Source organism: Tursiops truncatus, chromosome 21 (assembly GCF_011762595.2).
Source record: "Tursiops truncatus isolate mTurTru1 chromosome 21, mTurTru1.mat.Y, whole genome shotgun sequence".
Taxonomy (NCBI): Eukaryota; Metazoa; Chordata; class Mammalia; order Artiodactyla; family Delphinidae; genus Tursiops; species Tursiops truncatus.
Window position 1 is genome coordinate 29,192,042 of NC_047054.1, and position 15,803 is coordinate 29,207,844.

Below are 15,803 nucleotides of genomic sequence, written 5' to 3' on the forward strand. Positions count from 1 at the left end.
AAATGATATTATATCAGCCCAACTCCATTGAAAGACGAACTTCAGAGAAAGTAAACCTCCCCTCGGCATTTTCCATCGGGTGAACCGCAAGAATGTGAGCCCGGTGAGTGGCGCGGGCTCCGCAGAACAAACAACTCCAAATACAGGGCTGACCCACAGCTGCCCCCGGGGTCACCCTCACATGCCGAGAACCACACTCTGATGTTCTTTTCGGTGACCTATTTAAGAGCTGAGGGCTGTGGACTTTAAGGAAATGATGGTTTTGCCCAAATAAACACAATTTCCTCTTTCACCTTCAGCCCTCCTGCTCCCAGGGCAGATCGTGCCCCCCGCTACTTTAGCTCATTCTACACTTAAAGGGGCAGAGGGATGCAGAAACACACTTAGAAACGTCCTCCTCTAGGTCTCACGAGAATGACATGAAGTGGACAGCATACCCACTTTACAGATAAGGAAACTGAGGCTCACAAGTTAGGTAACTGGTACAAGGCCTTGCAACTGCTAAAAGGCACAGTCAGGACTCTGAACCAGCTCTACAATTTCCCCAAAGCTTTCCCTTACACCAAGATTCCAGGTTGGCACTCCCTCTGAACTCATCTTTGCTGAGCCGTCTTTTACAACACATAGAAAAGAGGGCTGAAATTTAAATTCTTTTTGAGGAAGGCTTAAGCTTCCAATTTAAATGTCTTGAGGTGAAAGAAGAGAAAGGGGAAAGCCCCCATAGCTGGCATCAACCATAAATCATAGGGCTGCACATAAAGTTCAGACACAACGTCATCGAGAAGGACTTACACTGGATTAACAAAATACAGCCAAGATCTGGGAAAATGACATGAGCTACGATTTTGGACCTTTAGGAGAAATCTTTTATGATTTTTAAAACCACAGTCCACAGCTGGAGCAGGAGGAAGACGCAAGGTCCTTACAGACAGCCTCACCCTGCCAGCCGAGTGTCTTCCCAACACATTTTCCATGGCAGGCTGGGAACAGTTTGCATATCTGTCATTTAGATGTTGAGAGGATTATTTGTATCTTTCTCTTCTGACAGTCATGTGCTAAATGGTAGCCTTGGTGATGAGGGGTGGTTAGCTTTTGTAAATACCAAGGGTAGGCACCTGAATAGGGGAAGTTGCTGAGAGCTGAGTGTGGAGGCACAGATGACCACACCAGCCACAAGCAGAGAGCCTCACCTCTCCACCCAGGGCCTTCTCCCAGCTCTTCCACCTCTCTATTCACCCTCCCAGGGGACGCAAAGGCTCCCGACCTTCAAAGAATACCACTTGCCAGCTCCATGAACGGGGCCGCCTTCCCCAAAGTATCAGTGCCGAAGTCTGTTTATTTTGAGAGAAGCTGCAACCAACTCTAGGATCCTCCCTGAGGGCCTATTATCACCTGATGCTCAGGTTTAGTCCCTGGGCACTAGAGTGGGATTTGTTTTGGAAACTTCTAACACCACTAGGAGGTATGAACAGGCACTTCAACTGTTCCTGTCGCTTATTTTCACACGCAAGCCTAAAACCAAAGACCAGGTAGCCAAGAACAGCCACAGGGCTATTTAAGGACGTGAAAAGCAGACTGAATCGTAGGCAGGTAAGTAACCCCTGTGAGTCTGCTGGATTTATTAAAGCTGGAAAGGAAGACAGGAATTCTTCTAGCAATATTATCCTGATCATTAAATTCACACAGCTTAAGCAAGGGATCTTTTTTTTTTTGGTACGCGGGCCTCTCACTGTTGTGGCCACTCCCGTTGCGGAGCTCCGGACGCGCAGGCTCAGCGGCCATGGCTCACGAGCCCAGCCGCTCCACGGCATGTGGGATCCTCCCAGACCGGGGCACGAACCCGTGTCCCCTGCATCAGCAGGCGGACTCTCAACCACTGAGCCAACAGGGAAGCCCTAAGCAAGGGATCTTTGACACAAGTATAATCTGATAGTTCATGAAAGCAACGATCCATAAATGTCTCACCCTAAGAAATTCCAAAGCAGGACGTATTTGTGGGTTCCAACATTTAAGCATTGGTTCAATTTATCAGTGTTTCTGTCCGTTTGATTTTCAGTGCACTTAATTCCAGCACCTCACAGAAGTAGTTCATATATAATCAGGTCCCAGCAGGGCCACACAGCATGTGACAGCAGGGTGGCTGTGTCCCAGCACAACCATTCACGAAGGCCCAGAAAGCTTGAATCATCTCAGAAATCAGGGCTGGGCTTTCCCAGTACAAAGGGCAGAGTACAGAGAGAAAGCCATAATCCCAGTGTAGAAAGTTTATTTTTAGGCCCATATTCTAAAAAATCCTGCAACCTATCAAAAAAATGAAAAATAAAAGGATCCCTTCTATAAGCAAATAGTCATTTTTACTTATAATTAAAAGTTAGTTCTTCCAAAATTAAAAGGATCTCTGAATACACAGAAAAGTGACAAGAAATGTATATAAACTGTATTTTAAAGTAATAACACGCATAGGATAACAATTCAAATCATACAAAATGGTACAGAATGAAAACTTTAATCTCCATGCCCCTCAGTCAAGGGAGGATCTTGGAAATGAACATACAAGCAAAAATCATATTATCCAAACAGGCTGCCCTACTGTTTGGGAGTTTTTTGGTTTGGGGTTTTCTTGGTCAAACACAAGACAAGGCAACAGCTAAAAATACAGAAAAATTCATTTAAGTCTTCTACACTTTCAGAAAGATGCCTTATTAAGAGCAGCAAGGGAAAGAATGAATAAAAGTAAAAAAGCATGAACTGGGTACAGGAAGGAAAATATACAGTATGCAGGACACAGGGTCTGCTTCCCGAGTCGCCGGGCTGGGGAACTAGTGTCTGGACCCGCATTGTCAAATCTCCTGGGCTTTTTATTTATTTCTTTTTAATACATTTATTTATTTTATTTATTTATTTCTGGCTGCGTTAGGTCTTCGTTGCTGTGCACGGGCTTTCTCTAGTTGCTGCGAGTGGGGGTTACTCTTTGTTGCGGTGCGCAGGCTTCTTATTGCGGTGGCTTCTCTTGTTGCGGAGCACGGGCTCTAGGCGCACAGGCTTCAGTAGTTATGGCATGTGGGCTCAGTAATTGAGGCGCACAGGCTTAATTGCTCCATGGCATGTGAGATCTTCCCGGAACGGGTCTCAAACCCGTGTCCCCTGCATCAGCAGGCAGATTCTTAACCACTGCGCCACCAGGGAAGTCCTCCTGGGCTTTTTAAACACTCCTTTTGAGAACAGCTAAAACCACCCAACCATGTCCAATTCTCAGGGCTGGTTTGCCTCAGAACGTAGGTTTCTCAATACAAGGAAAGCTGGTCCCAGGGGGCCTTCTATCGGAATGTGGGAGAGCGGGGGCAGTGTGGTTCCTACTCTTGGGAAATGAAAGGTCTCACAGTGCATCCCTGCAGACGTGCGGGATTACACTTGTAAAGGACTGACTGGTACGCCTCAAAAATAACCTGTCTGCAGCTGAAGCAAACATGTTTTTCCTTTAAAACATTCCAGAGGGGTAGACACAGACAGAAAAAATGTTGGCTTCAAAGATTCAAGACACAGAGAAACGATGGCTTCAAAGATTCGGTTCGGTTCATGTTTTTGCACGGCAGGCACTGGAAATACAAAATGAAGAGGCCAGATTCTTCGCTGAAAAGCTTATCCACCAGTAGAGAGCTGGCTCACCAAACATCACAAAGCGTTTGTTACACTGAAACAACTGCTGCCTTTTCTTTCTGACTATGAAGTGTGAGAAAATAATTAGACATGAAAAGAAATTCCTGCTAAAACAAGGACTCTCACACACAAAGAAGGTTCTCAGCTAATTGAAATCCCAAGGGGCTAAAAGAACCACCTACTTAGGGACTCAGCAAAATGAATTAAGACTGCACCCTCCCATTAGACACAGGACGCTCCAGGAAAGGCAAGGCAAAGGAAGACCACCAGCTCCACAAGTCACTTCATTTTAATGGGTGAGCATTAATTTCAAGGGGTCCTTGTCTATGGGTCTGATGTGGACTCCAGGGTCAATGGGGGACCGCCTACTTCCCTTCCTGCACAAAAACTCAACCATGAGTTATAGCATGAATCATCCCCCGTGGTAACTAAACTTCATGACACAGGGGAGTTTGGCCTCAAGGGAGGAAAGAAGCAGGAAGAACAGAAGAGCACCCGAGTCTAACGTTTGAGATGGAGGACGCACTTGATCTTTCTTAGACGGAGAAATTTTAAGAAGCAGTTTATTCACCGTCTTTCCCAGGGAATAAAAATAAATAATAAAAATCACGTGAGGGTAGCAGAGGAGGACATCTAAAAGGGGTTCTGAAAAGGACTGATTCCACATGGGTAAAGTGTCCAGACTTTTCTCTTGGTAGCCTAGAGGCAATGCACAGCAAACAGGGACAGAGATGTTTATGACCTATAAAAGGTTTCTGGTGTGTATCCTCCAGAAGCTAAGTAGTTTAACAGGTTTTGTCATTGACCAAGATAGCTAGTTCTAACTACCTAAGTGTGAATACAGAATCACCGACCAGCCAGCCTTGCCCCGCCCCCCCGAGGTGGACCTTCCCCTCTGCCCATCATCAACTTCCTGGTGGTAAATCATGAGGGTTGCAAATGGCTCCTTTTTTACCCTAATCCCTAAAACAGCCATTCTGGAAGCACTGAAAAGCTATCTGTAGTCACCAAATTCAATCCTAAAAAGCCAGTAAATGACACGGCAAAGGAGAGATCACAGAAAAAGCAGGTTGAAAACGCTTTTGATCTTCCTATACTACAGAAATTCTACAATTTATACTACAGAAATACTACAGAAATTTGCTCTACAGAAATTCCCTTAGAAAGTAACTAAAACAGGTTATAGAAAATTTTTTTTAATATTTTTTTAAAATTGACTTTCTCTCATGCTAATTCAAGCATTCCCTTTTGCTGTATTTTCTTGAAGTCTTTTTCCCCGCATAGTTCAACGATTACTAGCTGAGAGGCTTCAGACAAGTTACTTAACTTGTCTGTGGAACAGGGTTAAAAGCACCTACCTCATAGGATGTAATGAAGATTAAATGGCTTAATATATGTAAAGAGCTTAGAACAGTGCCTGGCACTTACACTCAGTAAGTGTTCGCTATGATTATGACTTGGTAGTAACCAGAGTACACGTGCAATTCTATTTGCAGCGTGTTTTTAAAGATAATTGTCTTACAGTCTCCATACCCACCATTTTTCATGGTTGTATGATGTTCTGTGAAGTGCATTTATACCGTCGTTCACCCATGGTTCTCAAATGGGAATTTAAGACATCAACAGTTCCGACTGACTGTTCTCAAACATGGTTCTCAAACGGGAACTTAAGATATCAACAGTTCTGACTGACTGTATTCCTAAGGATCCCATCTTAAGCCATCAAGCACAGATAACAATGATTTGCATTTGAAGGGAGCGGGAAAAGACTCAATTATAAAATTAGTTTGTGGAACTTCCCTGGTGGCACAGTGGTTAAGAATCCGCCTGCCAATGCAGGGGACACGGGTTCGAGCCCTGGTCCGGGAAGATTCCACATGCTGCGGAGCAACTAAGCCTGTGCGCCACAACTACTGAGCCTGCGCTCTAGCGCCCGTGAGCCACAACTACTGAGCCTGCACGGCTAGAGCCCGTGCTCCGCAACAAGAGAAGCCACTGCAATGAGAGGCCCACGCACCACATCGAAGAGTAGCCCCCGCTCACCGCAACTAGAGAAAAAGCCCGCGTGCAGCAATGAAGACCCAGCACAGCCAAAAATAAATAATTTTTAAAAATTGTTTGTATGACACAATTTCCAAAATTAAAAAGTACATACAATTTTTAAAAATACCACGATTGGTGAATAATTTCTATAACTTATCCTGAGATTTAACGATCCTCAGAACTCCGCAGGATTTCTAAGTAGGTGGGAGAGACAAGAAACAGAGGCCCCCAAACTATTTCAGACATATGCCAAGATGGCATAACTGACTGCAGTATAAGGATCAAGACATATTTTCTAAGTTGAAAGCAATACCAAACTCCTTGTAGGTAAAGACTAAAGAAAAAACCAAGCACCAGTGTTTTAAGATTCTCTAAGAATTAGAAAAATTAACACATTTATAAACATGTAAGTCTACCACTCCTGCCATCATCTAGTTACCAAGTTTTTACTTGACCATATCTCAAAAAGCCACAAATGTTAGTATTCTAACATCAGATCGGGTATCTCGCCTCTTGCCCAAAAGTAAATGCCACTGATGTAGTCTACATGATCTGCCAAAGAACAGTCTCTGTGGGGTCTCTTTAAGGATGGGGAAAGAAAATGTGATGGTTTGGTTCACCACCTCTCGGCCAGGACAAAAGAAAACAACTTCAGCATGACAGACATCAAAGAACATTCAGTCCACTCTACCCCACAGGCAGACTCACACTCCTTTCTGTGGGAGCTCCCGGCAGGGAAGCACAGCATCTGATTTATCTGGTAATCAGGTAAGTCCCAAGGAGGAGGAAAAAACCCCATACCAAGAGGATTTCAAAATCCTGTTCTCATGACAAATGATCAGTAAAAACGAAAAGTTCCATTAGCGTAAAAGGAAACCCCACAGGACTGGTGCTGTAGGTGGTGACACTCTTGAAGAAATAACTCGGGGCCCGCCTGCCACTGGTGCCCCTGACACAGGACAGCTGTTATTTAAGGATCACAAGAGGCCTTTTCAGACCAGGCTTTCTGGAAGCCTTGGCTGTTCTCCCTCAGTTAGCCATGTCCTTTTTAATAAACAAGAATTTTAAAAGTGAAGTGTGCAGCGGTCACACCTCTAGAAAGGGTTTTTCTGGGATTTCCTATAAATGCCTTCCCTCTGCTCCACTCAGAGGCCAGCATTCAGGAAAAGACACTTAATTACAGCTGCCTTTTTTCTCCCTACGGGCACATTCCTAAATGTGTCCCTCAGGGACACCCTGGAGACGAAAGCCCTTGATTTTTCTCTAACAGATCATCCCCAGACCTGTCCCAGCAGGAAAGGAATTTCTCGTCTCATTAGTGGCTAAAAGCGGCTCCTTTACCAAGGGCACCGTAAGCCCCAAGCTGCAGGTGACCTGCTTCTCCAGTGTTGAGCAGGGGTGCTGACGAGCAAGCCAGACAGCACACTGGGAAACGGAGAGAAGCGGGGCTTTGACCTCATACCGAGGCCACCCCTAGTCTTTAATCCACTGGGCTAAAAGTAAGATTAAACACTTCTCCACGTCCACACGGGCAAACGACCGCCTGCCCTGTGTCTACAGGGACCGCACTCAGAGACATCTGCGCAACTAGGCTGGGTCACACAGCAAACAACGAGATGGAAGTGGTCCCTGGCCAAGGGGAAAGCAGAGGAACTGGCCTGGTCTCCTGCTGAGCCAGCTGCGGCATGAGATCTGGCCCAGGACCCCTTAAGGGGAGCACAACCCGCTCACCAAGTTTTTTCCACACAGTGGATGTTGGCTTTCTTCAAAGGCCATACACATGTCTGGGTGTTAATTGTGTTGGAATTCAAAGGCCCTGAGGGGGACTTCCCTGATGGTCCTGTGGTTAAGAGTGCGTGCTTCCAATGCAGGGGGGTGAGGGTTCGATCCCCGGTCAAGGAACTAAGATCCCGCACAGCGCGGCCAAAAACAACAACAACAACAAAAAAAAAACCCCAAAGACCCTGAGGCTTAAATATCCGCACCAGGCCCAGGACCAAAGGCCACCCAGGGCATGGCTCTGAGATGAAGAGAAGGTCTTAAATGCCCTTCTATTGCTCCCACGTTTGGGCAAGGGCATCTTAATCCTCTGGAGCTAGGCCAGAGTGTGCGTCCCTCCAAAAGTATAGGGTGAGAAGCACAGCTTTCTCGGACATATGGCAATTAAAATTGGAGCGGCCAAATGGATACCTAAGATTACCGTCCAGGGAGAGGGAGAGTGATGTCAGCAAGTGCATGTTGGAGTTGATGACCGTTTAATAAGCACGTGTACTGTTAATGTAATCATAACATTTTTTAGTTAATAACTACAATTAAAATGACAGAGATACTATTTAGAAAAGCCTTCCTCTGATGGTAGTTGTGGAAATACAACAGAAGTCTTTGTAACCAAAAGGAAGTTAAGCAAAACAAGACTCTTTTGTGCGCTCACCTTCCCTGATGTGAGAAACCTTTACATGGTTCACTGACTTGCCTCCAGAGGCGTAGTTTTCATTTACAGGTTTATTTTCCCTCGTGTTATTTATTATTTTTCCTTTTCTTAGTCCTGTAGTCCTCACAGAAGTGACTCTACCAGCGTGTTGGGGCAACCAGAGAGGTCACATCGGGTTATTACAAAACAAAGGCTTGGCCTGTGTTGAAACTGTAAACACTTGAAGACATACATATACACACCCTGGTTTCAATGGTGTTTCCTGCTCATTCACTCAGCGCACAGGTATCACTGCTGGTGTTGTCTTTGTAATGGTGACCTCACTCTTGTGTGATGGTGACTGCCAGGGAAAGAAATCTGCCACCGTTTCCTGGTTCATTTTCAACAGCAAGTTCTCTTTATTTTGTTTGTTCATTCTTATCACTTCCTCTCACTCACGCCCACCCATACCCAACCCATCACCAGTCAGGCCAACTGAACCTCCGGAATACTTCTGAAATCCACCTACCTCTGTCCGTGACCATGCCTGTCACCCGAGCCCAAGCACCATAATTGGTTGCCTAGATTCCTGCCAGAGCCTCCCACTTCACCTGTCTGATTCCAGGCTAGGCCTGCTCCCAATCTGCTCTCCACCCAACAGCCACAGTGATCTTTCACGAACTGCATCACATCACCCCTCTACTTTCAACACTCAGTGGCTTCCACTGCTCTTCAACGAAGCCCTGCCTTCCTCTTCAGCCTCAATGGATGCAACCTCTCCAGCTTCCCAGGCATTCCTGCCTCAGGGCCTTTGCACAGGCTGCTCCCCCTTCCTCTACCTTTCCCTGGGAAAATTCCTCTTTATCCTTCAGGTCTCTGCCTCAGAGAGGCTACCTGCAATCTCCTTCCTGCTCTTTTCTCTTATGACACCCTGTTCTCTTCCTCCACTGCACTAACCCCAATACAGGATTGTTCATTTATGTGTTCATTTGTTTACTGGCTATCTCCCACACAAGGCTCTCAGCTCTCTGAAAGCGGGGATCATGTGTGTTTTGTTCATCACTGTTTACAATGTATACCAAGTGCCTCACACATAGTAGGCATCAAAAAATAATTACTAAAAGTATGGGTGAACGTTAACAACAAGGGGGAAAAAGGCAGTTAGAACTTTCCCCATGCTAACTGTCTTCTAAATGAAATCATCATCAAATCATATCACGAAAAACAGGAGGGAACATCTTTCACATCGATGGAACTGTGACTTTGAGCCACCCTTCCCCTTCTTAGTCACTCCGTTCCCCTGCTGTGAACAGGTTGGGGTTATTTATCCCAGAACCCACAGATCCCCGTCCTGGACGTGAGCTATCAGGTTCCTACACTGGGTGGGAGGGTTTCTAGTAACGCCCAATGGCATCTTTAGGGGGAATCCCAAGGAAAGAAAAACTTAAGCAGTAACAGCATTGCTCGAATTTTCTAGTCTGTTATAAAAAGCCGAAATGTGCTTAGGAAACCCAGAGGTATAAGTGCAAACACTGACGACTCAGATTTGTGAATTCGAGACCTCTGTGCTCATCTGTCACCTCTATGCCTCCACCTCTCCCAGAAAAACAACTGTCTAGCCCTCCTTAATCACCTGAATTTCCTTTGACAGCTTGTCACTCTTTCTTACTATACTTACAGTTCTTCAAAATGTCTAACCTTTATCAGTATCCAGATCTTTTCACATGCAACCAAATTTCCTCTTGAATCTTCAAGAAATATGAGAAAATGACCCTCCATCAGTCTCTCTTCATATCTGGAAGGCTATCACAGTATCAAGTTTCATCCTATTTACTTACACAATGGCCTTCCAGGCACCAGCCTGAATATTTATTTTAATCTATCTTTAAGAGATTATTTCTCCCATTTTTATTGCTCTTAGTATCCTAAAAAGATGTTTTGGGGCTTCCCTGGTGGCGCAGTGGTTGAGAGTCCGCCTGCCGATGCAGGGGACACGGGTTCGTGCCCCGGTCCGGGAAGGTCCCACATGCCGTGGAGCGGCTGGTCCCGTGAGCCATGGCCGCTGAGCCTGCGCGTCCGGAGCCTGTGCTCCGCAACGGGAGAGGCCACAACAGTGAGAGGCCCGCGTACCGCAAAAAAAAAAAAAAAAAAAAAAAAGTTTTGTTTTGTTTTGTTTTGTTTTCAGTCTAGGACCCCAAACTACATGAGACCGGACAGCAGAGAAATCCACATGCTAGTCACCTGATCCTGCCTCCTCTCAGATTCACGTCTGTTTTATGATCACGGGACTTAACTGATTCCCATTTAACCGGGGCCCAGCTGAGACCCCAGATAAGTACGCACGAGTCGGCCCTCTGTATCCACAGGTTCCACATGTTGGATTCAACCAACCTCAGATCAAAAATATTCGGAAAAAGAAACATTCCAGAAAGTTCCAAAAAGCAAAACTTGAATTCATGCATTGGCAACTATTTATATAGCATTTACATTGTATTTACAACTATTTACATGGCATTTAAATCGCATTAGGTATTATAACTAAGCTAGAGATTATTTAAAGTATACAGGAGGATGTGCAGAGGTTATATGCAAATATTAAGCCGTTTTATATAAGGGACTTCAGTATTCGCAGATTTTGTTATCCCGGGGGTGGGGGGGGGGTGGAGGTCCTGGAACCAATCACCCTCGGATATGAGGGACAGTTGTATAAGTGCAAAATCAATTCATTTCCATTTTTTCTTAACTAAAGGGGCCAAACACTCTTCCCTGTTAAATGGATCCTATCTATATGTCAGCCTCTGTTTAGTGCTTTAAAGATATGTATCATCACACTAAATTTGAGGTCTGCAAAATCTGAGTCATTACAAAAAGCATATTCTCTTGACTCCAGATATATGATACATGGGGGCTTATTAAGAGAACAAATGAAAATATCAGCACAGTTAGCTCTTAATGCCTTGAGTTTTAGCTTCTGGACCCATGGGGGAAAAAAATCATACTCTAGAGGAGCAACTGTTCTCTGTAGAGATGAACACACATGCACACATTAACACACACATACAAAACTGCAGACCAAGATTTGAGCTTTTGTTTTGGTTTTGGTTTTAATGTCTAAGGTGGAGTCAAACCATTAATAGCTAGTTCAAATCATCTTCCTAGCCCAACCAGTTTCTTTCCGTTGAATTCCCACCTCTCAGTGTATATCTCATGCTCCAAATCACAGCTACCTTGGGCACCCAAGTGATGTACCAGGACATCAGACAGGCTTAGTTTAACTGGGTTTCCCCAGCACCTTGGAAAGTCCCAGCAAGTGACAGGTGGAAAGCTTGCAATTTCACCTACTGCTAGCAGAGCAAAGAAGGCTTCCTTTGCAGTTATTAAAAATCTATCAACTAAAAAAAAAAAAAAAAAAATCTATCAACTAAGTACCATTTTCCTATAAGCTGATACTCTAAGTGGTCACAAGCTCATATGATAGAGACAGGAGTAATCATCTAAGTTTAGAATTACATCAGAGAGGATGAGAAAAATGGAGATGCAGAGACTGTACCCTTCCTGACACAGGGAACTTGAGGTTTTCATTCCTCCCAAAGCAGTAACAGAACCTTTTGAACCTATACACGGGGCTCCATTAATCCAGCAACCTGGAAACATCTTATAAACATCAATTAAGTCTGGCCACAAGCTCCATTTATACATAAGGCAACTTGGATGTTTAGAGACCGAGCAGCCTGAAGCCCAGCAATGAGTCAGGGCGAGAGTGGGCACCAGACCCAGGAATCTGGAATCCCCATCTCTGGCAGGAAGATGCTATCTATCTTTCAAGGCAATAAACGGTTCACAGAAGAAACAGATGGCAGAGACAGACGATAATATCCACACATCTCGGGATGGGACAAGACAAAGGACGGCCAATGGTGCCTAGTTGAAGCTGGAAAGGAAGCCAACCCCAGGCCCCAAATGTCATTTAGTCAAATGGAAAATTAGCATTGCTTCAGCCCCAGCTCAGCAAAGACGCTGCTGCTCACCTTATGGCTTGTAAGTTGATGCCACAAAGATACCCCATCCATCCTCACCTCAAGGCTCTCTCTTTTTATCTGATTTGAGTTCAGAAATGCCTGTTCATCTTTGGCCAGATAAGAGGAGCAGGTATCACAGTTGCAAGCACCCTACAGAAAGGGGAGTCTGGTAACTTCAAATCCTCTGGCTCTTCCTGTCTCCTTCACAAGGGAAAGCTGAAATACTGTTTGTATCTAAAACACACAATATGGATCAGAGTGCTTCGTAAACCACAGGAGTTAGGTGATAACATGACTGCCTTGCATATTTAAGGTCCAGCAAAGTAACCAATTAAGCTAAGCGAGGCTAGTTGTCGGTACACTAGATGAGCATAATCAAATGTTCCCTTCCCAACACCTGCGAAAGAGAACAAATAAATCGGTAACACTTTGGAGTGCACAGGGTTTCGCCCTGCTTTCCCTGCGGGACTCTTGATACCCTAAAAGAGAAGTCTTGGGGGCGGGGGGGGGGGGGGTGCGGTGGCTACAGGTGAGCAGCCATCCCCTCCCCACTACCCAGTAGGACCAGAGAACTTGACAAACTCCGGACAGAAACAATGCTTACTTTTCAGTTCAGCTCGGCCAAGGGCAGGCCCTGGCTCCAGCCATCAATGGGAAATCCTTACTCCTTTGGGGCCCGGGGCAAACACGGTTAGTATTTTTCGGTCTGAAAGTGAAGACCAAACTGTTCTAGCATTCTTGAGGGAGGGGCGGAGAGGAGGGCGGGGCAAATTCTCTTGACCAACCCCTTCGGCGGCTGTGAGGTCGGGTTGGGGGATAGCCCTCCCCAGGCAGCCCGCATTCCCCGTTCCCCAGTCCCCACCGCACTGTAACGCCCCAGCTCAGCCCCTGGGCGAGGCTCTAGGGCCCTAGTGTCAGTGGCTTTCACTGCTCCAGTGGGTCCTCCCTGCGCCCTGGCCCAGCCATTCTCAGCTCAGTGTCCAGTAAAATTAAATACCCAGGAGGCTTTCCACGGAGGCTAATGCGTACATCAAATACACACGCTACTCAACTAAATAAGAGTAATTCGTCAGCCCACAGGTAGTTTCGATTCATCAAAAATTCATTAAGTGATTACTAAGTTCCAGACGCCGAGCGCCGTCCTGCAGATTCAAAAACTCTCCGGGTACCCGAAGCCACACACTTGGGAGAGCCCAAGAAGGTGAAGCTAGGTGAGAATACTAGTACGGGCCGAGGGGATCCCTCTAGAAAGGCCTCGCTCCGTTCGTCCCCTTGGTGGGGACACACTCAAAAGGGTCTCGGCGCCCAGACCACGCGTCCTCGCCCCCGGCCCGCACTCACTGGGTCTTCCTGTGGCCGTGGTCCCGGTGCAGCTCCCGCAGGTCCACCTCGGCGCGGCCCAGGAACTTGTCGAGGCCGAGCAGCGCGCGGTGCAGCACGGTGAGCTGCAGGGTGGCGGCGGCGGCGGCGGGCGCTGCCTCAGCCGACAGCAGCGGCGGTAGCTCAAAGGTGGCCTCCTCCCGCCACACGGGCGCGCCCAGGCTGCGCTCCGACACGGAGGTGGCGTACTTCTCCTTGCCCACCTGGATCACTGCGTACGCGTCGCTCGTGCCCCCGGGGCCCTTGGCCCGCAGGCCCCGAGCCTGGAGCACCGTCACCTGCACGTGCGTTGGGGACCACACGGCCCCCGGGCCCCTGCCCGCCGAAGCCGCCAGGGACATGGTGGCTGCGCTGCGGTCCAACCGAAACTGAGAAGATCGCCGCGACCCGCGGCCCCTACGGCCCGCCCCGCCGCGCCGGCCTCTTTAAGGCTTCCGGCCACGCCCCCTCTATGCCTTGCCCCTCCCAGCCCCGCCCCGCCACCCGCCCCACCTGCGGGTGCTGGGCCCGCCTCCTCCGCGCCGGCCGGGCGAGGCTCCAGGGCGCCGAGGACTGGGCGGGCTCGGCGCGGGCGGGGGCGGGGCTTGAAGACTTCGGGTCTGAGAGGTGCTAGGTGAGGGCGGGGGTCTCCGACTGCCAAAGGTCTCCCGGCCCAACCGGAAGTGGCCAGAGCAGCTACTGGGGAGCCACACCTCATTTCCAATCTGGCCTTGCCAACCGGCAGGTGTGTGACCTTGCACAGATTACTTAATATCTTTGGGTCTCAGTTTCTTTATCTGTAAAATGAGATAACAATCACCTCATAGAATTGCTATAAAAAAATGTTACCTGGCACAGGGTGAGTTCCCAATAAACGGTAGCTACAAGGGTAATTATGAATGCGTTCCCAAATTCGTTGCTCTTCCTACTTTGGCCGCGGGGGGCGTTGCTATGGAGGAAAGTGGGTTCGGGGAAGGTGCCAGGTGAGGGAAGAGCGAGGAGGATCTTTTGAGGGCCCGAAAAGGGGAAGGGAAAGGCAGGGAGCGCCTGAGACGGCGTGGGAGTGTTCTGTTTTGCCCCGCCCTGACCAAATAAGGTGAGGCCAAGAGGCTAAGTCGGGGAAGGGGACGAAAGGAGGAACTGAAAATGGGATTGCCCAACGGGGCCCTTCCCCGCAGTTCCCCTTTTCTCCCTGGCTGGACCCTCTGCAGTCTCTCCTCGCTCTTTATCTCTGAGCTCCCAGTCAGGCACTTTCTCGTTCCCAGTTTCCATTAGGGTGGCTGATTCCCTTCATTTCCAATATGCAACTTCAAAGACTCAAATATCTATTGATCATCAGATTGCAAAGGTCACTTTGAAGGTTTTTAGGTTTTAGAATTAAGGAAAGGGCCAGGGAAGCAGAGAAGTGACTCGTTCAAGATCCTGCAACAGAGCCAGGACTAGACCCCCGTGTCCTGACTCCCATCTAGTGTTTCTGCTGCATCCTTTGCTTCTTCCAGATCCTCAGAACCCCAATCTTGGATGGCTCAAGGCACTCCTATCTGGACCCCACCCTGATTCTCTCTCCTCTATCTCCTGAGCAAACTGTAGCCCAGATAATCTTCCCACCTCAGGCATGTACTCACTTGGCTGGCCCATGGCGGTCCTGCCCACCTCTCTGCCAACCCATGTCCTATCCACCGCAAGGCTTCACTCAGATTTCTCCAGGGTCTGGCTTCTGATAGCCCTCTTCAGGGCAGGACCGGGTGGTGACTTGTCTCCTCCAGAACCCCCAGCAGAAACCTGGGCAGCCAGTGGGTACTCAGGAAGTGCTACGGAACTGAAGAGTTGGCAGGTTATCCCAGCCAACCATGAGTACATAGTGTTTCCTTTTACCACGTAAGAAATTACAAGACAGACATTATGCCTCAGGTTTGCAACTGAGGGTGGCTGCAGTGTGGGAAAGGCCTATTTACTAGGCCTTGAAATGTTTAACAGTGATCGGAAGGGGAAAGGAAAGGAGGTACCAGACCTGTAAGCGGCAGGAAAGCCTAGCAGAACTCTGTTGATTTGGTGCCATTTCCCTGCTTGACGATCTGTTAACCTCATTCAACCTTATGGCTCCATTCGCTACTGTAAAGATATATTGAGAACTGACCTGGTGCCCAGCATGTGCTAGGTGCTACAGACCGAGGGCACAAAACCCTTTGAATGAGACCCAGTCCCAAGGCACACCCTGACAAATGCTGTAAAGGAAGTCCTGTACCAATAAAATGCTTTGGGTGTTTTGAGGATAGAGCAATTTCTCTAAGCTAGTGGATTTTTTTAAAATTTTT

The 15,803-nt window shown here is 47.5% G+C and overlaps 1 protein-coding gene across 4 annotated transcripts in view; it reads right to left on the reverse strand.

Moving 5' to 3' along the window:
- Positions 1-13,937, reverse strand: part of RAB11FIP1 (RAB11 family interacting protein 1) — a 30,035-nt gene extending 16,098 nt beyond the window's left edge. For 2 of the 4 annotated variants that reach the window (XM_019921377.3, XM_019921375.3), the window contains exon 1: positions 13,471-13,937. In XM_019921377.3, coding sequence (XP_019776936.1) covers positions 13,471-13,850 — 380 coding nt within the window. In that variant the 5' untranslated portion in view covers positions 13,851-13,937. Of the gene's footprint in view, positions 1-12,186; positions 12,364-13,470 lie in introns of all 4 variants that reach the window. The other 2 variants (XM_019921379.3, XM_019921380.3) reach the window with 2 other exon arrangements.
- Positions 13,938-15,803: the final 1,866 nt, after the last annotated feature.